Raw genomic sequence first — 27415 nt, 5'->3', positions numbered from 1 at the left:
ACTTTTACAATTGTTTTTTGACAAAACAAAAAAAAATTTTTGTTGTTTATCTGTTTGCGGCATGCATTCAAGTTTCCATTAGTAACATATTGGGGTACCTAAAGCTACATTTACACGGGACAATAACTGGCCCGATCGCACGTTTAACGATTTCGCAGGAACGATGTGTTTTCCATAACGATCAGCGTTTAGACGGAACGATAGATCGTACGGTAAAATCATTTTGCGATTGTTTTAAGATCGCTTAAGCCAGCCAAAAGCCCGCCCGCAGCCCTGCCCCCCGTCCGCAACGGGGGGCCGCCTGCAGCCCGGCCCCCCGCTACTCCGCAGCCCGGCCCCCACTCCTCCGCAGCCCGGCCCCGCATCCCCTTGCATAGTTTTTTATGGTGTTCTCTGCACATTTTTAACAATGTGATCATTTTATAGTCTGGGTTTCAAATGCAGTGATACCAATTATTTCGACTTGCAAAAAAATAGTTGCCAGATTGGGATATATTAATGTATTGCAATGTACAATGCCTGTCAGTACTTGGTGTTTCTTTAGTAGAGAGCCATCCGACCTTCATGCACATGACAATTTAGCCTTAGAAATCTTTCCTAAGAAGCAATACTTCTAGGGATGAATACCTCTAACAGATGTAGTAAGATGAATCATGCCTCATACTACCCATGGAAACCCTTATACTACTTTGTACCATAATATGGTCATGTAAATTAGCTATAATGTTCAATTAGTAGTTCTCTATCTACAGTACTTAGCCTGGTAGAACAAAGCTTTGCATTTACTATACTTACACATGTGGAGGAAGCAAATCACATAAAAATAAATGGTCAGAATGTACAGACAGTTAGCAGGGCTGTTTTAACAACTGCTGCTGCCCTAGGCACTAAACCTGAAGACGCCCCATCTTCACACACCGATTGGCCTTACCAGACCTGACCAATACCACGATACCCCCCACCCCCCTGGAAAAGACACCCCCTGGAGAAGTCTGAACAGGAGGTGGGAGACTAAAAAAATAAAAACCAAAAAAAATAGTTTTTTCCTTCCCCTGCTCCCTGGTGCTGCCCCCCTGCAAGGTGCTGCCCTAGGCACCGGACCACGGGTGCCTAGTGGTAAATACGGCCCTGACAGTTAGATACACCCATATAATGCACACAGCACAGCCGAATACATGGAGACTGTATGAAGTTGCATAGAGTGTTTCTATATGATACATACACACATACATACATACATTCTCCCTAGGAGCAATTTTTCAATGGCATGCAACCTTAGGTTCCTTTTACACACAAATATCTGACAGATATCTGTGTGTGTAAAAGGATCCCTAGCCACAAATCTAAGTTCAGTTCATTACATTATTTTTTTATAACAGGACAAACATTACAATGAAACTTTAAGTACTGTACTTCCTTTCATGGATGCTATACTTACTCTACATATTTAAAGAATAATTAAAAGAGAAGTCCTATGAAAGTAAAAAAAAAAAAAAAAGGGCAGGCAGGGGGGTGCAGCTACCTAATAAACAATGTATACTTACCTGTCCTCATGCCTCCTGGTCGCCAGCTGTCATCTTCGGCTGCAATCCAGGCATGTCACATACCCTGCTCCTCCAGCTGCCACGTCATTCATGGCCCAGCTAAACGATTGCCCTCTTAGCCAGTCAGTGACTGGGGCAGTGGAGGAGCAGCTGGAAGAGCCGCAGGAGAACGGCAGCTGTCAGCAGGATCTTGAGCGCCACTACGGGGCATGACAGTAGGTACGTATACATTTTTTTTATGCTTGTGCATACACAAACCCCCGCCAATTTTTGTTTTTATGATTATTATTATTATCATTATTATTATTTTATAGGACTTCTCCTTTAATGAATTATTACTAATGAATAATTATAAAAACATTTATTTTACAAATGCTTTAAAGAATCAGTTTTTAGTGAAGTCCTTGCTATCACATCATGTCTTTCTTTAGGATTAGGACCCACAGCTAAAAATTGTCACACAAAAATTGTACACCCCACAGCTAGGAATTGCTCTACTAAAAAGGACTGAGCTAGGCAAGAAAAGAAACCTATGGGCCAAGCAGTTTTATTGCTGTACTGAAGACAAACCTGAATACTGAAAGACTAGGGAGAGAAAGAGCTAAAGATGAAGACTCTCATTTATTGGTCAACCTGCTCCACTCCAACCTACTTCATTAGAAGACATACCCACAAAAGGAGTGCCTATGGGAACTACTATCACCATCTTACCTATGTGCTCACTGCACCAGTCCGAGAAGTGTGGGAGATCTGGAGCCATCATGACCACAGTGAACCATACTGTAAACCTGACTGTGACTGTTAAAAACTACAACCCTTATCATCTACTGTACCTATGCATCCCACTTGCCCTTCACCACCATTGCTCCCACACCCATCTTTGCTGCTGAAATAAATATATTTTTATATCATGTGTTTTCATTTTTTCCTTTTTTTTACCTTTGAAATGTAGTTAAGGTGGACATAACCCTTCCAAATGAATTATCAACAATTGAAGGAGCTTCCACCCCAAAGACAGATTGCTGAAATATTTGTTAATGTAGGAAGAGACAGTCTTTGAAGTTAAGAAAAAAGGATATATATATAATTTGTTTTCCCGAGGGGACACTAGACTGCATTTTCCTCTTGTCAGCGAGCTGTGGACAGATGAAAATGAATTGTCATTATGGACAGCCCTAGCAGGATTAGCAGACACCACCATAGTGCTGTGAAGGGCCTGGGCATGTGTCATAACCAGACATGTTACAGAGACATAAAAAAAGAGAATAAAATTATTATATTGCTTCAGGTCAGCACACACACATTTTTTACTTTCTGACTTTTTATGTTAAAAGCATTCTGAGGAGGGTAATTGTCTCTGCTCTCAAGAACAAAGAGGAGGTCAGATTCCCTGAACTGAACCATCAAGTTTTTTCAGTGAGTCAAGACAGATTGAAGATAAAGTTCACACACTTGCTGTATTATCTGATAGATTGTCTTGAGATGTGTCTTGCTTCAGTGTTACCACCAAGACAGTATAGTATGGATTTTTCGTAATTCTAGGTTATATATTCAGATGGACTGTATTAACCTCTTCCCGACCCATGGTGTACATTTATGTCATAAGTCATATGACCAACAACCCAATGGTGACCATCTAACTACATGCCATGATCACTAGTGATCATGACAATAAATAAAGAAATAATAAAAAAAAACATAAACAAAAGAAAAGAAATAATCCAAGAGAAGATACTGTAGTGCAAACTGCTGAAAAAGCTAATGCTGGATATCATAAAAAGGTGGCAGAAAACATGCTATGCATGTGGCTGTGCAACAGAGTAGGTGAGAGGGCCCATACTGACCCCTTTCCTCCACCAAAATTGCCTACAGTGAGCACATGAGTATAAAGCCCCATTACACGGGGCAACATAGAGGAGCAAACGAGCGCTGTCAGTGTTTGTTTGCTCCTCGTTCCCCGCTCGCTGCCGCCTCTATTACACGTGCGGCAGCGAGCAGGTAAGTGCAGGGGAGGCTGTGGGGAGGTGCACTAGATCATCCGGGCAGCCTGCTGCCTCCGCTCCTATTTCACAGGGTGACGGCAACATTTCGCTGCTGTCACAGTCGTTTGTCTCTCAACATGTTGAAAGACAAACAACATCAACGATCAGCCGACATTGTTCATGTTGGCTGATTGTTGCCTTCTATTACACGAGACAATTATCGACCGTAACGGTCGATCGTTCCATGTAGTACGGCCTTAAGATCTGGGCCATGGAACAATGATAGAAGAAGACCTCATCTGATGCATCACTTTTTTTTAATCCTATGGACAGCTGGGTGCATGTGTGTCACTTACCTGAGAAAGAGATGGGACGAGGATCCATTATAGTAAAAAGGCAAACAGCAGAGGCAGTGTAATTCCTTGGGCAAGGTTCTGCTGGGAAACCTTGCATCCTTGGCAATACTTCTCTTGCTGCCAAAACAGTTGTGACCCATTGAAGCACTGACTCCTTATGACCTTTGAAGGTATCTGGCACAAGGCCCTATTACACCAAAATATGTCTAACAGATTATCTTACAGATTTTTTCAGCCAAAGCCAGGAACAGATTTGAAAAGAGGAGAAATCTCAGTCTTATCTTTACAACTTGTTCTCTGTTTATAGTCCACTCCTGACTTTGGCTGAAAATTTCTGTCAGATAATCTGTCAGACATCTTTTGGTGTAATAGGGCCCTAAGACATTAGCAGCAGACATTAGCAGCAGGCAAGATGCAAGGGCCTCTATGTATTCCAATAGCTCTTCTGTAGCTTTCCCTCCCCATGCACACCCATAAGCCTTGACCTCCCATGACCCTCACTCAGCGGTGGTCCTTTCTTTGACCATTTTCAGCAGGTACAAGCACTGCATATTGGGAGGCAACCACATGTTTCAGACATGCTCTGACCCTGTTGTCTATTGATCACAATTTCACAATTTGGCCTTTGTCCGTTACTCAGATCCTTATGCTTGGCCACTTTACTTCTTCTAACACAACTTACACTATCTTATACTATACTATACACAAAGCTTTATAATTCTAAAAAGTCATATATTTCAATCGGTGTCCACTGGAAACAGCAACAACATGGCAGTTTCCCAATCTTCATCATTAGGTTACTGTGAGTAAAATACATCTTGTCCATAATGTTATGGACACATTATAACATTCACATGTAACATATAGGGGAGAAACAGACAAGCAGCACTAACAATACTAGCTTAAGTAAAATAAAAAAGTATACAAATCCTACCTGTTCAATCTGTTTTCTATACCACAGGTTTGCATTGGTCATGAAGAAGAAAGTAGATTGGTGGATCATACTAAAATCAACAGGAGTTGCTAACCGATTTTACAGTGCATCTGTCACCTGCAAAGGCAATACCAAAATGCTAACTATGTCACAGAAGGTTTTCATAGGATAATAGTAATCCCTCCACTTTTGCTGTCCGTGTCTTTAAAAATACTTTGATTCTGTAATTTTAATGTCAAAGAGGTGTGGCCTGGAGGGTCTTCACTGTAATAAAGTGTCAAAAAGGCTACACCTCCCTGACATTTCAGTGCAAACTTCAGTGCAAAAGAAACACACATTTTTATCAAGATTAAAGGCATGGAAAGCAAAAGTGAAGGTATTACTAATATGCCTGTATGAAGACTAGAGATAAGCGCAACTCAAGCATGCTTGAGTCCGATTGTTTGTCAATCACAAATAAAATAACGGACGTTCTTGTTATAAAATAATGAAGAGCATTGAAACCAATGTAAATAGTGGCCACTGTTCACACAGTGTATTGAACAACAGCCGCTGTTCTCAACAGCCGGACAAATAATTGACAGTTCACACACTGTGTGACTGTCATGTCACTGGAAATCAATGGTCAATTAATTTCCAGGCACACCCATATGGTTGCCGGATTGCAGGAATGATTTTAAAATAATGTTCTGTATAATGCAGTATCGGCCAGATGAACATGTAAAACAAGGGCTGTTGTTATACATCATGCCATAACCTGTATCCATGTTTTCCAGAACTCCCTAGGGCTGTATCCAACTTCATCAGCCACCAGTATTCAAATGCCAAGCGATTACACTAAAGCATGCTCGAGTCACGCTCATTTCTAATGAAGACCCCTGTAACATTGTTGGCTGTTTGGCAACAATTTTGCAAGTGACAGATGTGCTTTGAATCTACTGTCTAACGTGAAAATACCAAATACTCGTTGAAGTCGTATTAACATTTGCTCTAATAAAAAAAAAGATCAAAGTGATGCATTCTTCTTATTGGGTGGATATTCATCAGAGTTTCTGCAGCAAATTGTGTATTACAGTAGCAGCAATGTGAATACAGACCACATCCACACGTAAGTCTGTAGGGAATTTAGGGATTTAGGCTATGTTCATACACAGTAAAATAAAACCAAAATCCAGCATCTGGTAGAACTGGTAAAATTGTCTCATTATTTAATAGAAAACTGTAGGTATCGGTGGGGAAAATGTCAGCTGATAAATTCATGATAAATACATGCAACTTTTTGGCCCTGTATCTTCTAACATACTGAAAAACTTAGATACATCAGCACCTAGGGGGAGATTTATCAAACTGGTGTAAAGTAGAATTGTCTTAGTTGTCCCTAGCAACTTTTATTCCCCACAGATTCTTTGAAAAATAACAGTTGGAATCTGATTGGTTGCTAGGGGCAACTAAAGCAGTTCTACTGTACGCTGGTTTGATAAATCTCCCCCATATGTTTTAGGTGTTTTAAAGAGTCACTGTCAATTTCTTTTCTTTTTTTTTTGCAGAAATCAATAGTCCAGACAATTTTAAGAAACTTTGTAATTGGGTTTATTAGCCAAATATGCCATTATCTGCATTTAAAAAGCCTTTTCCCAGGTCCCCTCCCCCTCCCTCCTCTTTTCCATCCACTGCAAAAAATCAGGAAATTGTGACTTGTTGAATCAGACGTACCCAGTCTGTTCTAGGGAGAGGGGAGGAGGGAGTTAGCCGAAAGCAGAAGGCAGATAACAGAGGGATTACAGGCACAGAGCTGGGTGACAGCTGTAATCAGAGCTCAGAGAGGTCAGTGGTGACTGTCAGAGGAGATAACGGGTAAGGTATTTGTAGATTAACTCTTTGTTGTCCTGTTTTGGTCTTTTATTTAGCTCTCTCCATAGGAGAACAATGAAGACAGGGGGGAGAGTTTCAAACTGCTTTTTCATGTTAAAAATGCATTTTTCTGCTAATAAACCCAATGACAAAGTTTCTTAAATCACCTGGACTATTGATTTCTGCAAAAAAAAATCCACGACAGTGACACTTTAGGTCTCTGAAAGTGCACACTGCTATTGATAGAGTCTACTAACGTGTAGTTTTGATATTTTATTCGTTTCCATGAAAAAGAGACTGGTTGTCACACTTGATAATAAAAAAAAAAAGTGCAATTGTTGGTTTGACCATGGTCAATTTTGACAAAAATTTAAAGTGGCCCAACCAGTAAACCAAAAAAAATAAGACTATAGAGGCATTACTCATTGGAGGGGTGGGGATACTGGGATACCACTTACTGCTAAAAATAAGAATGTGAGAGGGCATCTAACTTCAACGTAACAAAAGATATTGCTTTTTAGGCATTGTTGTATTTTAATAGATATTTGGAATGTATTCCTGAGGAATATGTACATGACTTAATAAATAAACTTGGCAACAACCGTCTGCAGGTTTAATCTGAATTTGCCCCCTTTTATGGCCACAGCTTCCATGTTTAAATATATATTTACATTTGCTTTATCTAGTACTCAATAGGGATTCCTGAGGTAAACATTTAGTCTTATTGCTATAATCTCCAGACAGTTCTCAGCTGTGTCCATCTGGTTTTCATGGACTGTACATGAAGACATATCACTGGAGCTCTGCAATTACGTCTTTTGCATAATTTTAGGACAAAAATGATTGGCCAGAATATCCAGTCAAAAAAGTGAAATTACAGACTTTGACCCAAGTGCATTGTCCAATGTCCACATTGCAGACAGGTTTCTGTCAGAGACAGGTGACACCTCGTCATGTGACGTGATAGTCCGTCTTCAAGTAATGTGCAGTTTATTACACAGATGATATCAGTCATCTGACGTGACGTCAATGTCCTTGGGGCTGTTCTGACATGTCGCCACTCTCCATCTGTTGACGTGCTGGCTGCTTTTTCTTTTCTGTTGAGATTCTGGACATTCCTCTTCTAGTTTTTGACGCTTGTGTTTTGTCCTTCTATTCTGAAACCACACTTTTACCTATGAAAGACAAATGAGTTAAAGTCAATGGCCCAGGTTTACTATGCACCAAATTGTCCAGAATTATGGCAAACTATAGTACAAGTGAGAGACATTTATTACTGATCTGGCCCATTTGTATTATCCATCTAGGTCTGCACTTTCTTAAGGTGCCCATATGCCTTATACACAGAGCAGTCTTTCCCACTGGGCAAGGTAGGCGGCTGCCAAAGGGCCCATGAACCATAGGGGGCCCCTATGGGCGCTGTAACTGGCTGAGGAGTCACATGCTGCATTTATATACGGTGAGCTCAGCTTTAGAGCCCCCTCCCATTCCCCCCTCCTGAGATAGCCCGCCTACGCCTACAATAACAGTGGAGGGGGCCCCTAGTCCCCTTCCCTTCTCACTGGCAGCCCAGGGGAGAAGCAACACAAGCCTTAGGATTGCCATGATCGCCGGGTGTCAGCAGTCACACATGGAGCCACTACGCTTCTTGGCACTTTCTCCCCTCCAAGCTTCAGGGGAAAGTGTCCCAACCAGCTCTGTTTTAACAGGGGGGAGGGAAACAGGCTGCACTGCCTACAACATCACTGGCCAAGCCTCACCCACCGCTACAGGACTCCTGGCAAACACTGTGTGCCGGGGGGGTTGGGGGGGGCGGCGGCTCACAGCTCTGACCCCTGGGTTGGATTTTCAGTCAGACGATAATAGAATTTTTTTAATTTTTAGCACATTATGGGTGGATAAGAACAATTTTTATACTTTTATACCGGAGTGCCCTCTTTATATATATATATGTGTGTGTGTGTGTGTGTGTGTGTATAATCGTCATCTGTGTCATAGAATTGTCCCATAATACTGTAGTATTCATGCTATACCTGGGTCTCTGTAAGACACAAGCTGTTTGCAAGCTGTTTTCTTTCTGTCCCCACTACGTAGTGATTCTTCTCAAAGGCTCCTTCAAGTCGGAGAAGTTGTGATGGAGAGAAGGCAGTTCGTATTCTTTTAGGTTTTCGTGAAAAGGGTCCCTGAAGTAAATAGTTCTCTGGAGTATTTTCCTCACCTTTAAAGAAATAAAAAAAAATGTTTTTACTATTAAATTCATGTACAATAATACTAATACGTATTGCATATTACATTTCACTGTAAACATGTGGGATTAAGGTATCGTTTTAATCATTGTGTGCATTTTAGGTATAAGCCTGGGGTTATACCGCATTTGGTGTATATATCTAGAGGGACCATTTAAAGTTCTGTCAAATGACAATGCTTTTTAATACAGTTAATGCTGTGGGCTTCAGACGTTTCCTGGGCAAGAAGTATGCCAAAAAGATACCCATTATATTTGTACGTGTACCGTCTTCAGAGAAAAAAACTGTCAGCCGCTTACTGCAGGTCAATAGAGATTTAAGAAATGCACTGAAAACAGTTTCTGCTTTTGTGGTCCTTTTGCTTACTTTTTGTATTGAGCTCCATTGATTTATTTTATTGCAATAATCTCTAAAATGGCATTTTTCAGATGTTTAGCAAATTCATGTTAAACAGTTTGAATAAACTGCAAAAGCACTGATAAAACATACATGAAATTCATGGCGTTTTTTTACGAACCAAAAGGAAACTGCACTAAAAATCTATGTGAATGAATGTCCTCCATTTCTATTAAAATGGTATAGTCAAGTAGATTATGTGCATATTCATCTATTAAATTCTAAACATTCAAAATGTATATAACCATTTTATTATTAATATTATTATTACATTTTGTTAGTTTTGCCACACTGTTATAAGGTTTGAATTGTTTATAATACGGCTAGATTTTTAGCTGGATTGGATTACATAAAGGATTAGATAGACAGATGCACTCATTGTATCATTGTTGCTTAAGTTATGTTTACAACTGTTCAGTTTATACCCCTTTACAACAAACAGAAATATTTAGGGGTTCACACGTATGAAATTAAAACAAAAGTATGGCTGTAAAATTTAATAATATGTCCTATTTAAATCTATGGAAAATTGAGCCAAAACATCTATTTTTTGCAAGTATTTTAGATGTTTTTTGGGATATAAGTAGAGATGAGCAAATTTACAGTAATAATGAAGCGAAGCACAATCCACTCATCAGCATGCTGCCATTTAACTTACTGCTGCTCAGCTCCGGGGGCTGGGAAAGTCTGGATCCAGTCCTGGGAAACTTCTCCCAATTTCCTAGGACTGGATTCAGCTTTTCCAGGCACCTGAGGAGGAGCGGCACAGAGCGACACTGAGTTGATAGGCTGCAGGCTAATTTACTCATCTCTAGATATAAGCATCCCAAAAAGGTCTACATATAGCCCTATAGTTTGAACTATGGCCCAGGAAAAGTCTAATAAAAAATTTCCAAAAACATCACAAATGCAAATAAACTGCTAAAAAATGTTTTTAAAGTCAGAAAAAAAGTGTAACAGTTTCAAATATATTTTGTTTTAACTGTGAAACTAATAAAAACAAGGCAAAAAACTGTGTGCACACACCCTAACAGTTCATATATGTACCGCTTCTAGTCCATTCATTTATATGAAACACAAATTTATGCTCTGGTCTTTCACAGGACCTAAAAATATGCTATTTTTGGGTTCTGAAAACAGAACTAGATCCGAAAAATAACTACAAACTGATTAACTGTTAATATAATATATTTATACATGCAGAAAATCCTACAAAAAAAAACATACAGCAAAAAATAGTGGATTTCATGGCACTGGAAACTTGACTAAGGAAACTGTCATGAGTAAGAAGAAAAGAAATAGCCTTCGGTGTGATAGTAGTTTGCACTCATCAGTCAGACGCTCACGGTCTTCTGGTGTAATATACTTAAAAGCTCATCATTTGTCATTAGCTAATGTACAGGAGGCCAAATGGCAATCAATTTAGAACTGGTCTGTAAAGTATTCAGAGAGCCCTCAGGTATTCAGGAACTGGCCTTCAAAGCTTCCCCCCCAGCTATATGAATGTAGTCAAGCTCCAGAGGTAAAGACTAATTGTGCCATCCTCAAATGATCCAGCTGACTAGACCGCTCCATGCATATAAATGTGTACATATAAATACATAGATAAATATGTCATTTTATTATATGTTTTGTATGGCTGACCATACTCTATACTTCTGCAGCATTATAATACACAAGCAGCCACACATTCATAGAATTGTAAAAGGAAGGGTTGGCCAGTAAAAGCTTGCAATATACAGAAATGAGTAATACCGTTTTCTTGCAGAAACAAACAAGTACATGAAGCAGTAACTGAAATGATACTCTATGAATCTTTCACACAGACTTAACATATTTCATTACTGTACTGGACCACACAAAAGGCAAATAAGTAAAACAAACTCTGTTACTATATCCATCTTTAGGCCATGTTCACACACTGTATTTTTACAACAAACAACAGCCGATATTGCAGGTTGCTATAACGGCCTATGTTTGACAGTGTGCAATTACATTAGTGTGCATAGAAACAATGGCCATAGTGTATACACCCTGTATACACTACGGTCATGGTTCTCTGCAGCCTCTGTTCTTGTATGGCCGCTGTTTCCTAAATAGTGGCCGGACAAAATAGACCTGTCAGTTATTACGTGCGGCCACTATTTAGTAAACAGCTGCCGTACAAGATAGCCTGTGCTCACAGTGTAAAGTACGGCTCCCAGCTATACTTTACATTGTGTGCTATGGCTAATTGGAGTGCGGGCAAACCCGAATGTGCCCGCATTCCAATTAAAATAAAGTGATGGTCACCTGGCCGATACTGCAGTACCGACCGGGTGACACATGTAAGACAATGGCTATTGTTTGAACGGCCCTTATCTTACCCCATGTGAACACTGCCCTAATGTTGTAATAAATGCTACATATGCTATATGCTGTGTGTGTTTTGCTTGGCATACTTCGCCAGATGGAATGACCAAAAAAAAAATCAAGTGTAATGGGAGATATCAAAAATGTATAAGTTGTGTGCACCCACCCTTTTACAAAAAAGAGCCTAACAATTTTTCGGCCATCAATATTACAGCCGTAAAATGAAAAAGAAAAGAAAGGTGATGACCACATAAATCCAGGGCTTGTTGGTGATTTTTGCCTCCCTACTGCCATCACTGAATAACTCAATCATACGATATGTAATAACACTTTATAATTATTAATAGCAATACAACATATGCAACAACCTACACAAATGTAGATAGCTAATATTAATACAAAAAAGATGTTTGAGTACACACAATGTATTTCATCTGCCTTGTTCTGTTAATCCTGCTGTTCTTTCCTATTTAGGGTGTGTTCCCACTTTAAGGGTTTTTGATATAGGTTTTAAAGGCAAAGCCAATAATGGATCTGAGTTGATAACATGCAGTCTTTCCTTTATACACGTCCTCCATTTAGGATCCATTCCCTAGGTTTAGCTACAAAAACTGCATTAAAAAAAACCCTGAATGTGGAAACACACCCTAATGTGGTAATACATTGGTGAGGCTGAGCTCTCTCTATAGGCGGAGCAATGTATCCCATGTATATGTATGTATGACTGCATACGTGCAAAAGTGCTCGCATTAGAGAAGAAGGATGAGTTAATTAGATGTACACCTATGTATTCAGGTACAGCAGGTGGTGTGGAAAACATTTCAGGTTCCTTTCTTTTTTCAATAACATTTAATAAGAAAATCTATAACTACAACATACTCAATAAGACTATACTACCAAATGTCGTCGATAATTCAACAAGGGTACTGTTGATATATTTATGGTTTTCATCCTAACTATGGGCCATTACCATTTTAAGTATTAAGTACACAATGGGGGGAGATTTATAAAACATGGTGTAAAGTGAAATTGGCTCAGTTGCCCCTAGCAACCAATCAGATTCCACCTTTCATTCCTCACAGACTCTTTAGAAAATAAAGGTGGAATCTGATTGGTTGCTAGGGGCAACTGAGCCAGTTTCACTTTACACCATGTTTGAGAAATCCCCCCCAATGACTATATATATATATATATATATATATATATATATATATATATCATTGTAGTGTTTTTTCCCTAGGTTTCTTTTTTTTCTTTTTCTTTTTTTTAAATCCGAACCGAATGGTTTCCGTACAGTGTTCTGAAAAACACTGCTGATAAGCCAACATTAAAAGTATCCCTACAATGCTTTTTTGTTGTTTTCTCTCCCTTCGGTGGTGTTTTTTGGGTCAGCGACAGTGGGTCCAAGGCATAGCATGCCGTAGTTGTGGTGTTTTTTCACCTAGTTTTTAATCTAGTTTCTTCCATAGACCTCTACAGGCTTAAAAATGCATATAAACATGTTTACTTGTAAATGTACGTTTGCAATTTTTGATTAAATGCCACAAAAATGCATGTCCTATAATCACACCTATAACACTTTTGACACATGTATTTTACAAATCATATACACAATCCCATTTAGCAAATCAAAAGCTTTCCAAATCCAGGCAGTATCTTTTTAGTAGGATCCCTGGACCCTGAGATACTTTATAAGGTGCCATTATTATAACATTTAGACAGCAGTCTTATTGGTAAGATCAACATTGTGTGAAACCTGCATCCTGAAAGTAGATTTAAATGGTTGTAGGCTGGAAGCTGACATGCCCTGTGATTTTAGCTGTACAGAGGATGGGAAGTCCTGTATACGCAAAATGATTGCCAGCACATCTTTGTGCCATTTGTTAATCATTTTTGCAACTACTGAGGAGCAGGTTAAGCTGCTATGCAATTTGGCCATGTATACAGTATCAATGTTATCATTGACGAGTGATATTTTTATTACTGGTCGATGATTATTTTGATCTTTTACATGAGGAAATTATTGTTACGATCGCTCATAATAGTAAGGTTCTGAAAAACAACTGCCTCATGCAGAGGGCCTATTGAAACGTCATTACAAAATCTTGGGTCATGTAACAGATAACTATGCTGGATCATGGGTATTTGCTAGGGTCTAGGGTAGTGGGAATATGACAACAAAATGAGGTAAATAAATGGGATGGGTCATTTCGCATGTATTCTTCTGTAAATTCTTTCATCACGTTTTGTATTGTGACTTTATTCGCTGAAAAATGCATATAGGTACACAGGTAAAATTACTGGGTGTTCGAACAAACGGCTGGGTTCACATGTAGTACTTTGCTCAGTAGTTTTTAGCTCAGTTAGTAATTTTAGTATACAGCAGAGAAAAAGTATAATGGAAATGTTTGCCCCGTTTTCTGTGTCTTGCACCCTGACTAAATACTGCCCAAAATAATACATGTGAACCTGGTTTAAAATGGCATAACAAATATTGTAGCAGGATAATACAATTCTGCATAGATTCTCATAGATAATAAGCATAACATAATTCAAAAGAGCGAGCCTCGATTCACATTTACATCAAATGTTGCCACTGTGTACAGGAGCGAAGCTTTGTTTCATTTGGTAAACAAGGGTAGATATTTGCCTTAAGCATACCAAAAGCTTTGACTAACTATGGTGTTCAATGCAGCAATATTTTGAAAAGTATATTAGGGTATAAACCCACACAACGTATACGCAGCTGCGATACGCAGCAAATACGCAGCAAACACGCAGCAGATTAGATCTAAATAACTGGACACAGCATCAAATCTGCACCACCAAATCTGCTTCAAATCTGCTGCGTTTTTGCTGCGTATCTGCTGTGTATACGGTGTGTGGGTTTGTACCCTTACACTGTATATGTTTTTATATAGGTCAATTCCAGACATATGCAACTGTAAAGGGATTAAAAATGAAAGCGGAGGGGGGAACGCGGTACAATATAAACTAAATGCTGTTAGTTGAGGACGGAGTAAGACAATCACTCAGTAATCACACATTCGATCCAGGGTCTTTGCTGTGTCTATTGTGTGTCATTTTGATTCAGTATAAATGGTGGTGCACACTTCAAGGTGATGGTGTGTCATATATTATTAGTAGATCTTGTTCCCATCATGCCAGTGTATGCCCACCTCTTAGGCCCCCTTCACACATATTTGGCACACATAATTTGAATGGCACAGTTCATAATTTCCAGCACTTGAATCTGGATTTCAAACTGCCAGACAGGCCTGGCAGGAGGATGCATCTTAAAGTGGCTACTATTGGCTTCTATGAATTAGCCATTAGTTGTGGCATCAGCTGTGACCAGTTTCTGAAAATAAAAACAATTGAGCCAGACTGCCAGATATATGTGCACCCAGTCTAAGGCCATGTTCACACAATGTATGACACCGGACGTTCTGTGACCCAGCCATGTCACAGAACGGCCGGTGTGAGTGAAGTTTATCCCGGCCGGTACTGCAGTACCAGCCGGATAAACTTAATTTCTATTGAATTGGGATGCGGGTGCATTCTTGTATGTCCGCATCCCAATTCACCTTTGCACACAATGGAAAGTGCAGCCACAGTCAGGGTTGTGCAGCAGCTATTCAATGAATAGCGTCTGCACAAAACTGACATGTCAGTTTTCGTTGCGACCACTAGGGATCCCGGCTGGTGTACACTCCGGCCATGATTCCATAGACTGCAGCACAATGTAGGTTTTCTATTAATCACAGCCATTGTTACAAATCAGCAACAACGGCCGTAATTAATAGAAAATGTATGTTGTGTGAACATAGCCTAATAATGGATTTAACCTCATAAAATAGACAATTGTATCTGCTATGGAATCTACTGTGTGTACTTAACTGAATAGTGATATATAGATGCATATATTTGAAGCATACTGTCTAGCTTAAATGGCCCTGCCAAAGATAAGTACGTAAGGATAGCTAAAAAACAAAGCTTTTTATTTGCTTCTAGAGTGCAGTACAGTTTCTCCTTAAAATAAATAAGGAAAGGGGTTTGCCTCCCTCTGTATCAACACCACAGGATGATAGGCTGAACAAGATGGAGGTATGTCTTTTCCACCTTTACGTTTTAATATTTTCATTAGAGAAGAGTGGGTTTATTTTTAAAGTTTACAAAGCATAATAACAGAGTCAACTACATTGTTGGCACCAAAAAGAAACACACAGGCAATAGCACTGATAAGTAGTGTCCCCGTCCTACTGTCGTGACCAGTAGAAAAGTCCATTGTAAAACATGAGGGACGTGTGTTCCGGAATATGCAGACATTTTCCAGCCTTACAATCTATTACTATATGTCAAATTTTTGGAATACCTTCACTTTACTACACATGATTTCACCATCAAGTCCATGACACCTGAACATCACTTACTGTCTAAAACATCCCACCTTAGAAGAACATGGTGCAGAGTGCTCATTGATGAACTATATCTGTCTGCCCCACCAGAATGACCGGTCTTGTATATAGACCAAAGAGGATTATCAAACTAAAGCACCTTTGGCCTCCATTAGATATCAGCTGACATATATGATATATAGTGACCAAAAAAATAGGGCGTACATTTAGTAAGAGCCATTGAACACAGGGTTACAGTTGTTAAAAAGTGCAAAAATGTTGAACTTTTTGGATATATCCTGGGAATTTGGTTACGCCAATGTTGTCACCGGTCATGTAAATGCCAGGTTCTGCTTGTGGGTAGTAATACATCTATGGCGTAAAGTAAGTCATTCTATGGCTGGCATTTATCAGGCATTGCTTGAGCTTCACATAATGTATGTTTGTTCTTGTGCTGATCATGCAGTCTGGTAAACAATTAGGAGATTAGCGCAAACCTCTACCCATGCTGCATCATATGGCCTGCTAGAATAAACCTGAGGCACATGGCGTCATGGAGACTTTTTTATATACAAGGAAAAACATTCTTATTTCCATATTTAACTCATCGAGCTCCACACTGACCACTTTACACCCAAAGGGGAGTGTGCATTTACTAGTCTTATCATTTTAATGTACAAGATGGGACATGCCAGCGTACCACTACAGTACACCATTAGCTGCTGCCATAATCTTATGGATCCCTTCAACTATGCTACCTGCTGTAAAACCTGAGCAATGACACACCACTGATATATCAGTGTCACAATATTCTAGAGAAAAGAGGCCTATTCTACCAATTTTCACTTAATAGCGTCCACATCAAATTTAAAGCAGTCTCCATGTTCTGGAGTGATTTTAGGGGAAGGCAAGCTACCCCTGCTTTCTAGGGTCTCCCAAACATTGCATTCCATAAGAGTAAGGCATGTGAATCAGAATCCTTACCCTGAACCTTCTAACTATTTAAGCAACATATGGCGATATTATTTTAACACTCACTTGCAGTTTTATTTTAGCACTGAATTACAATGTTATCTTGGCGCTATATGATAGTTTCATTTAGATATAATATATTTTCTGTGCATTGTATAACAGTATTATTTGCCACTATACGGCAATATTTAGGTATAAAGATTTTTAAATTACGAGGATAAGTGTCTAAAAATGGTGAAGGGCATTGGGACAACCTAACTTGGCATCTTGCCCAGGGCCTAATTTTTTATATGACTGCTCATACCCGTCAAAAGGTTTGAGAACAATTGACTGCCATAAATATCTGGCCTAGGGTAACTTTAACATTCACAATCAAGCAGTCCTGCTGAATTTTGAGGTCACTACCAGATCAGTAATACCAGTACTTCCATTCATGACAATGAAATGATTTCCCAATTGTATATGATTAAAGGTTTCTCTGCAGATTAAAAAACTCATGACTGAAGAACTAAAAGAAAGAAAAAGGTAGATTACATTGGCCTCATATTGTCTATAATGTAGTCATTGGGCTTGTGTAAATACTAACAATTTTGCTTTCCATTTCATTAACCGTATGTGTATTGTGTGCAAAACACAAAATAGTTTCATACATATTCCATCCACCTCGGCCAATTCATCCTTAAATCTCTATGCATTTAAAATGTATACCATAAAGGAGAATTCACAGCCAGCTTTTATTAAGTCTTCTCTTTATATTTCCCATTCTTTCTGAAGCCACCTCTGGTAGTGGCTAAAATATATGAACACTGTGTGAAACCCTCCTGAAACTAAATAAAAATTAAACATTTTCTGGTGTGGGGAAACTCATTTAAAGGCTTTTTTTTTTTTTTTTTTTTTTATTTACATTGTTTGGAAAAATGCCGGAAAACAAATATTAACAATAAAATGAATATTAACAAAGAAAGGATAACAGTCCCTATTTATTTAAACCCTAGGATGCCATGAAGTATATATTTTCTTATTATTTATAGTCATATAACATACACTACAGAAGAGAGAAAGCAACAGTCAACACCAGTTCAGTCATTCATGAAAACAGGTGACCTGCAGTGCAAATTCTCATTCATCTATTGATGTATTTACTATATAAAATATTCTACCACATTTATCCAGCCAGTGCTGTGCAGATCTTTCACTAAAAGTGTCAACTTCCCATAGATTAAATATCCATAGAGTCCATATTATGTACAGGTTATTGGTCTGACCTGGACATGCAATGTTAAATCTGCTTTTAGGTTATATCATCAATAAATACTAATAGGGGATTTGTGAATCAACCCAAAAAGGCAGAGGCAAATGATTATCCCACTGTTATACGGAGATGTGCTCTGTTGGAACCCACAACTTCTATAGTGACTGGGCCTTGTTACCACTTCAACCACTGGGCCATCTAGAGGATTATCAAGTCCTAAGCCGGGACAGTCAGCATTGGGTCATATCATATTCTGTGTCATTCTGCATACATGTTCAATCCACATAGCTTAGGATCTTATATAAAGTGAATAAATGATCTGTGCATAATCCCTGGTATGGTAAATGGTTGGTAAAATCAAAACTACAGATACAGTAGAAAGGCTACAGCAATTATAAGACTACAATTAAATTGTTGACTACAATTTGATATATTGCAACGTGTTGAATGGACTGCAGACATTGCCTTGTCTATATACAGCTGAAATGTCTCTGCCCATGTACCAGGCTCTGTAGGTGTCCTTACTACATATAATAAGACTATGGATGTATTGTATACAACTCCATGATAGGAGAAGAAGATCCCCAATTAAATGGGAGGGTGGACTTTAAAATATTACAATGTCTATGCCTGTGTGATAACGCAAGTGATTATCACTAAAATGGGGAATTTGTCTTGGCTACAATTTTTAGCCATGCCATCAGGTTATTTTAACTTCCAGCTAATACATTGATAAATGACAATTGACTGTATGTGTAAACCAGAAACCTATTGGCCTAGTTTCACACACTGATAATATCTAAACCATCCTAACTTATATATTGGATTCTACAATGCCTAGATCAAGGTCATTAGACTTGCGGAGGGACCGGATGTTGCTACTATAGTATGTACCCAAAAGTTTAACCGTATTATGGCTACCCTAGAAACAGCTTTGTCTAAAGATTTCAGTCCATAAAAACGTCTTTTTAAGAGTAACTAATGTTTTTACAAACATAACAATATAGAAAACTGGATAACCAATTATTGGCAATTACTCCTAGCCAACAGGCCATAGTCAATATCGAAAGGATATTGGCAATAACTAAAAAAGTAATAGGTAATAGTGTCTGCTGACTCCATCCAGTAAATTAAAACCTATCCTGATGGGCTACGATGAAGGTTACAATGAGTTAATTGTATTCCTTATTAGGCCTTCATTGTAAGTGATTGTGAGTGATGTCACAAGGTGCCGCTTATAACAATATAAGGAATGTTTCCCGCTCCTAATTATGCTGTAACCCTTACAAGATGTTCCTAATGTTCAGTAATTACAGAGAATTTACATGCACACAGCTGATGACGTTTCCCGGTTGCAGGTCCTAGCGCCAAAGTGAAAGTGAGGATATTATTTTAATGAATCATTCACTCTTCTCTTCATTCACATACATTTTCCTTCTAGTTGGTAACAGCTTGGATTCTACTAGAAATATTTCTATAAAACACAACACAGCACGAAGCAGCTGTTCACTACGCCACAATATTTTGGATTGTTATGTGTCAGAATATTACTTTACAATATATACATATACGTACCTATGGAAGGATTGATTTATGTCTTTGCCGTAGTCATGCAGTAAGTCAGTACATTTCTGCCGGCTTTGACTATACCTATGACTATATACATTTGGTCATAATGGAGACAGCCAAGGCCTTCTAATAGGCACTTGTAGGCCTTAGATGAAAATGTTTGTAAAAAAAAAATAAAAAAATTGTTGCACCACATATATCCAGATTTGTTTTCCATTTACATATCAAATGCAGGTTTCAGCAAGGCATGACCTTTTACTGCATTATACGAATGGGATTTTGATTCGTTGAATTTTCAAAGAATCTGCAACGTGTAATCCTAGCCTGAGGGCCTCCTGTTTATAAAATCATAAGCTCCTGTGCACTATCCACACCACCATTTATCCTGATCATCTCAGATTTTGATAAGACGTTCACACGGTGTATTTGTAGGTGTTTTTGAAGCGTAATACTATGCTTTAACATCGATTTTACACCTGTGATGTGTTTCCCATTAAAATACATTGAATTTAAAGGGCAAAACAAACATATTCCAAAAACATTTCTGCCTTGGAATACCTGGAGAATTTTCTGATTCTGTATTCCACTGTATGAACATAATTTACACTTTCTGAGGATAATTCCTAAGACTTTATGAGGACAATTTCTAGGGGACTTGTTGCAAAATGGCGCCTTTGGGCTGTCATGGGGTAATTACAGATCTGTAGTTGCATTTGGAATAAGCCTTCAGAGACATTTTATTGAATCAGTCTGATGGCCCATTGTGAAATGGTCAAATAGTCTGAAAAACACATAGCACCAACACACTTCCGTACACCATGAAATATAATTGAGGTGTAATGCAGCTACCGATAAGGGGAGGGATTATGCATGAAAGTCTCTGTTCTATGACATGGCGCATCTAGGGTTAAAAAGGCAGCATTTATAGTCCCATTTTTAGTGTTTTTTCTTTATTTTTAATTGAAAACAAGCAGGGTTTGCCTATTGGAGAACTTGTTCCTAATGTATGGAACCAATAGAAAGATGAAGCAAATGTTTCCAAATATAAATAAAAATTTATATTACTAAGCTCGATCATTAAAAAGAATACCAATTCTTCTCAAATCATTTTCCTAAAATGTTATTGTGTGTCCGAGACAGAAAAGTAAAATGTTTGTATTTAATAGCTGCAAAAAAAATGTGAGCAATATATATATACATATATATATATATATATATATATATATATATATACACACACAGTATGCAATGGATGAATATATATATATATATATATATATATATATATATATATATATATATATGTATAAATATAATATGCAATGGATGAATAGAAGCTAGTGGAGGTGTTTTTGAATCCTATGGTGTATGGAGTTCTGATCCCTGCAATACATTGCTAATGAACTGACAGACACTTCTATATTACTATATAGCTCTATCACCCCTATAGTTATGAATTACCAGGAAGCTGCTGGAATTACACAGACTCCACTGGATCTTTACAAAACCAATGCACAGCACTACTGCTTATGTTACCGATACAAATTAAATGTCAATGGCACAATGTCATTCTAATCTAGAACTGTAATGACTGTATTGCAAAGAATATCGTTATAGAGAGATGAAAAATAGATACGAGATGGATATAAAGAGATGATAATACATAGTAGAGAGCCTCATTTAAATGTTGATAACAGCAAACAAAAAAAGGAAGGGAATTATATATACTAAATATGGAAATATTCAATTCATTCAATCCATAATACATGTCACTGATCAGTTAAAGTAAAATGTAAATTATAGCAATTTTTATAGATAGATTCTATAGGTATATACAGGTATACAAGGGAGGGACTAGGTAAACACTAAATAAATATCAACACATAGATACATATATACTGGATATTCCAACTTCCTGTAATTTTTACATTTAGATTTATAAAATCCAAATCTAAGTAGTTCAGGAATATAATCTATATATAAAGAATATTTCATTCAGAGCTCATATATTTAGTTAATCCAAGGAGAGACTTGTATATATGTGTGTGTATATAATAGTATCTATGAATAATCTAAGCAATCATTCTCTATATGTACATGTATATATAAAATATGTATCTTACTGTAGAAGGCTCCATTTGCAATGTATGTATTGTATGGAGAAGGGTAGTTAGTGGATTTGTAACCAATAATAGACAATTATCCCAGAAAAGTCCAGGATCGTGTACATAACCTAATAAGCTGTGCTAACTATATCAGAGCTTCTTTTCCTTTCTCTTTTACTCTTCTCTTACTAATCATGCTATTTGTCATCTGCACCAATGCTATTCTGTTCCTTAGGAGAAAAATAAAAATATATATATATATCTTCTAATCAGCCTACATGCCATAGTGATGTGTGGACTCACCTGGCAGCCGGTGGCGGAGGATCCAGGGGCAGAAGCTGAGCGGGTCCCGGTGCAGGATGCGGTGCTGTGGGAGCCCCAGCCCGTGTCCATAGGGGTTAGCGGGCGGCTCCGGGAAGACCAGATCTGGGGCCCCCAGGAGGCGGATCCCGGGGCGGAGTGGGGCAGGCGGGAGCCCGTGCCCGGGTTCTGGGTACTTTAGAGCAGTGGGGCGGAGGGGCTCCTCTGGACTTCGGTCTGGACCCACCAGCGCCTCTATGGTGAAGCCTTTCCTGGCTGGAGGCAGGAACATGGTGCTGCCCCTGGGGCAGATTACAGGGGGCAGGGAGAAGAGGGCATTACCCAGTGCCAGGTGTGTAGAATCCTGGGCCAGGTCCTGTGATGGAAGTCAGAGAGGAGTCCTCCTATATCCTGAATGTGCCCTGGGAATTGTATATAGCACTCTGCTGCAGGCTCTAGAACATCACGGTGTGTAAAGTAGCTCCTCTGTCCCAAAGTATCTTGCAGATATACATACATATATATATATATATAGCATGAGATGGTGAGCCCACTGAGCACAGGCACTGATAGCAGAAGGCAGCAGAAGGCAGCAGCAGGCACTGATAGCAGAAGGCAGCAGGTAGAGAGGCAGGAGACTGAGGAGAGGACAGGGAGGGGGATGTGCATGGACCTCAGTGCTCTCCTCCTCTTATCTGCCCTCATCCCCAGTCACACCAATAGCACAGAAGCTGGGAGGTGCAGCCAACACATGTCACCCATGCTGGAAAGTCTGCTAGCTGCTGCAGGATATGTCACCAGGTCCCAGGCACTCATCATATGCCTCCACATAATGTCATTATTCCTGCATAGTATTCATAGATTCCTCCCCTGTTCTGCAGACAGCACTTGGCATCATGCTCAATGCTACCATTTATATACAGTATCAGATCTAGATGTAAAGGTCCAGAGATATCATGGAATCAACCGATTTTACCCCATTTAAAATCCTTACGATGATCTAAATAGATATTGAGCTTTTCAGTCAATAAAACAAGCAATAATACTGAGAATACTGTCACATCTATCTTCTATCTATCTATCTATCTATCTATCTCCTATCTATCTATCTATCTATCTATCTAACTGCATATACATTTATGGCAGCATTAGTGCTGTTAATTAGCATATATACATATTTCACATATCTCATCATTAGTGACATTAATGAAGCAGATTAGTGGTTAATGAATGATTACTAGCACAGCACAGACTAAGAGAAGGAAGATGGGAAAACATATACTTATCCGGGTGTCTCTCTAGCTAGCTATATACATGATTGAAATATTGAAATTATATATATATACATGTATAATTTATTTTAAGTGTATTTTAATTTTTTAAAATTAATAATAATAATATTATTATTGTTATTATTATTATTATTATTATTAATAATAATAATAATAATAATAATAATAATAATAATAATAATAATAATAAAGCTGGATGCAGTGAGGAGGTAAAGGTTACATATGGCTTATAAATTCACTGCCTATATTAATTATATTTTTATTATGGACTAGTCAGTCGACAGTAGATAGATACATAGAAGATAGAAAGAGAGAGAGATAAATAGATAGATATCAGATAAATAAATAAAAAAAAGATAAAAATAAAAAGCAAAGATAAAAAGATAGATAGATAGATAGATAGATATTAGATAGATGATATATATAGATAGATAGATAGATAGATAGATAGATAGATAGATAGATAGATAGATAGATAGATAGATATTAGATAGATGATATATATAGATAGATAGATAGATAGATAGATAGATAGATAGATAGATAGATAGATATTGTACATACTTGTATAGTGTAGCAGGACACCTGAGTATTTGTGTAAATTGTTTAATCCATGTTGATCATCTCATCTTGTTCCACAACAAACACTATAAGTACAATGAGTGACAATATCTGTGGGCGGCATGTTCTCTGTCCCTGGGTCACAAGCTTTTTACATACAACAAGCGGGTTTTTATTATGCCGCGTGATTTCCGCTGCCCAGATAATTGTTTCTGATACCAGTAACACAAGGGATCAATATTGGGGACGTTTTATCAATTATCTAATATTCTATCTTTTGTTTTGTTTCACCATCTATCTACAAACCTAGGTATCTGTCTATTCTGGCTTCTATCATCTATCTATCTCATATTTCTCTCACCTGTCTATCTATCTATCTATCTATCTATCTATCTATCTTATATTGATCTACCTTCTATCTATCTCCTATCTATCTATCTATCTATCTATCTATCTATCTATCTATCATCTATCTATCTCATATTTCTCTCACCTGTCTGTATCTATCTATCTATCTATCTATCTATCTATCTATCTATCTATCTATCTATCTATCTATCTTATAATGATCTACCTTCTATCTATCTCCTATCTATCTATCTATCTATCTATCTATCTATCTATCTATCTATCTCATATCTATTATCAATCTATCACATCATATCTATCTTCTCTCTCTTTCATCAGATAAAAATATTTGTCTATGATTTCTCCATATACCTATTTATCTCAAATGTATTTTTCTATCTATCCATCCAAAGATAAAATAACCAGTTTAACATAGGGATTTTTCATATATTGTATTATTACAGTTGATCTAATTTGTGTAACATTGATTCAAACTCTCATTCTGCTGCTTCTTCTTCTTCTCCTTCTTGAAAGAGAAGCACAGATAAAGTGACCAGTATGGCTGTAATTCCCCCCCCCTGCTTTTATTGTGTACTGTATGCGATAAAAAAAAAAAAAGAATACTGATTTCCTTACACCAAGATGACATACAGTAGGTTTCAATAGTGATCTGTTGTGGAAACACATGTTACAGCATGCCTTGCAAACCAGAGTTAAGTGGAAGGACTAGGGTTGTAGAAGAAAACATTATTGTTTTATTTTTGTAAATAAATAAACTTCTTGTAAATTGGAATCTGCAGCTATAGCAGAATGAAAGTGCCATATCTGTTGTAAATATATAAGTGTATTACCATTATAGATACACAAACCACTTGCCATGCATACATAGAACAGGCAGTGAACCTAGGGTACACAGCTAAGCTGCTGGTATCACATATGCATGTCATGTAAATGGAGGTTATCAGCTTTGCAGATGTGTGAGAGAGTAGTTAGGTTACATGAAAATACTTAAATAACCCCATTCCCCAGCCTGGCATGCCTGGTTACACATATTAGTAACTGAAGCATGGATCAATGCTATTATACCAATAATCTAGCCTAGTGGTATTGATAACTAAAGTATTTGTTATAAGGAAAACATTTCCTTACACTTATAAAGTTTTCATAATTATTAGAAAAAAAGAAGGTTACCTTCTGCAAATGGTTTAGGAAAGTTCCCCTGAGAATAGTGGCAGTGCCCACCACCTGGGGTTATCCAGCATTGGTCAGTAGGGTGGGCTGTACTCCCCATAGTTATACTGTGCACATTATACCATTCCTTTGGAGTATACCCCACAGTCTTCTAACATGCATGGCAAATGGACATACAACTGACTTAGATGTAATGTCCCTTTCCTTCTCACAATATTTCTTCAGCAAATTAACACAAAATGTCCACACGCTTCAAGCATGTCAGGCATATCTGGTGGAACTCACATTGCATAAGGCATTTTTAAGCCATTTTTTGAAACAATACAGCAAAGCCTATGTTGAAAGTAACAAGAATGCCCCATCCACAGCATGCAGCGTTTTGAGGCTTCTCCCACACATACTTTTTGCATAGCATCACTTTTCTGTAAAACATCACACATTTTTTGGTCTCCCAGTTTCTGCAATGCTCCCATATAGTGTGATTTACTTTTCATCCTTAATTTCAGAAATCCAGGATTTTTTTGGAAGAGTTGAGTGAAAAACAGCAGAAAAAAATGTGATAAAACGCCCCAAAAGCAGAACTTGTCACAATTTTTCAAAACTGAGAATCACCAGAAAAATGCCCTAAAAAACACCAAACACAAAAACATGCTGTGGGTATTATTTTCTATATTTCATATTGACCCTCAGCTGGGCCCCAGCATTTTTGACAACAAAAATATGCCATGTGCCATTTTTTTTATTTTTTTTTCAAACACCTAGCCTGAGCATGTGCAGATTATTGTGTATTTCAACATGCAACACAAGAGTGTTCAACAGGTAATACTCCAGATTGTCCATAAACCTGTGCTCCTGTCCCTGAAACACTCTACTAAACCCTACCCAAGTTTACTAGGGTGGTGCAGAGACAGGATCCTTTGTGAGGATGCCCCTTTGAGGGCACTACGCTTGTCTTTACCGACACAGGATTAGAGACAATCTATGGTAGTGATTCTTAACTAACGTCTCAGGTACCCCCACCAGGTCATGTTTGATTTAGTATTTCACAGATGATATCATTACAGTCGGTGTATCAGGTATTAGAGGAGTTGTCCTTGTATGGGATATCCTCAGATTATGACCTGTTAAAAAAACTGATCTAGGGTAATACCCCTCTGCCTTATTAATATGCACAATAATACAGTGATTCCCATCTTCATTGTTTATCAGTATCTGATGTGCCTGGGGAAATGCCACAGCTGTGCTTGTTTTATTTAGATAGTTGACTTTGCCAGATACTTTTTGGCATTAGTTATTAAACATTATATCTTACAGGTAAGCTGCGTCAGGGACATTATCACGTATTGATATACCCAGTCTAAATAGTGGTGTAGGGGGCTGCCACAGAGTGCATCCTATAGGAAAGGGAAGGATGGGGTCCCCTTTGCACTGGAGACACACATGGGGCAGCAAGGATTCTGGGGGTGGTCAGTAGTCTCTGTGACAGTGACAGTATGTGACGCTTTAGGGAATCACATTATCATTTCCATGTATCAGAAGAACACTTTCTGAGTGAGCGTAACTCTCTTCCCTAATAACTCTATTCCCTAATGCTTTAATGTGCAGTCACAACTCAGAGCCATAATGACAAAGTCTGTTAGAAACCTGATGAAAGTTAAAAAGATGTCATACACAAAAATGTAAACAATACATACATGTCATTTAATAATGCCAACTATACATAGCAGTAAGTGTCTTCCTAATCTCATGGCATTTTACTTACTTTTT

At 38.1% G+C, this 27415-nt stretch overlaps 1 protein-coding gene across 1 annotated transcript; it reads right to left on the bottom strand.

The window, feature by feature from the left end:
- Window positions 1-5999: 5999 nt before the first annotated feature.
- LOC138774464 (homeobox protein EMX1-like) lies at window positions 6000-22899 on the bottom strand. Its single transcript, XM_069955362.1, has 3 exons — window positions 22260-22899; window positions 8701-8885; window positions 6000-7842 (listed from the first exon to the last, which is right to left on the bottom strand). Exons 1-3 carry the CDS (start codon window positions 22546-22548, stop codon window positions 7675-7677), a joined length of 642 nt encoding a protein of 213 aa, XP_069811463.1. The 5' UTR covers window positions 22549-22899; the 3' UTR covers window positions 6000-7674.
- Window positions 22900-27415: the final 4516 nt, after the last annotated feature.

Source organism: Dendropsophus ebraccatus, chromosome 1, assembly GCF_027789765.1.
Source record: "Dendropsophus ebraccatus isolate aDenEbr1 chromosome 1, aDenEbr1.pat, whole genome shotgun sequence".
NCBI lineage: Eukaryota > Metazoa > Chordata > Amphibia > Anura > Hylidae > Dendropsophus > Dendropsophus ebraccatus.
Note: the sequence above shows the minus strand (reverse complement) of the source record. Positions and strands in the feature narration are given on the sequence as shown.

Coding starts and splice junctions, on each gene's coding strand:
- LOC138774464 (XM_069955362.1), bottom strand. CDS start 22,548: ATGTTCCTGCCTCCAGCCAGGAAAGGCTTCACCATAGAGGCGCTGGTG. Junction 8,886..22,259: donor CCTCCGCCACCGGCTGCCAG/GTGAGTCCACAC, acceptor ATTTCTTTAAAG/GTGAGGAAAATACTCCAGAG. Junction 7,843..8,700: donor TGTGTCTTACAGAGACCCAG/GTATAGCATGAA, acceptor TGTCTTTCATAG/GTAAAAGTGTGGTTTCAGAA.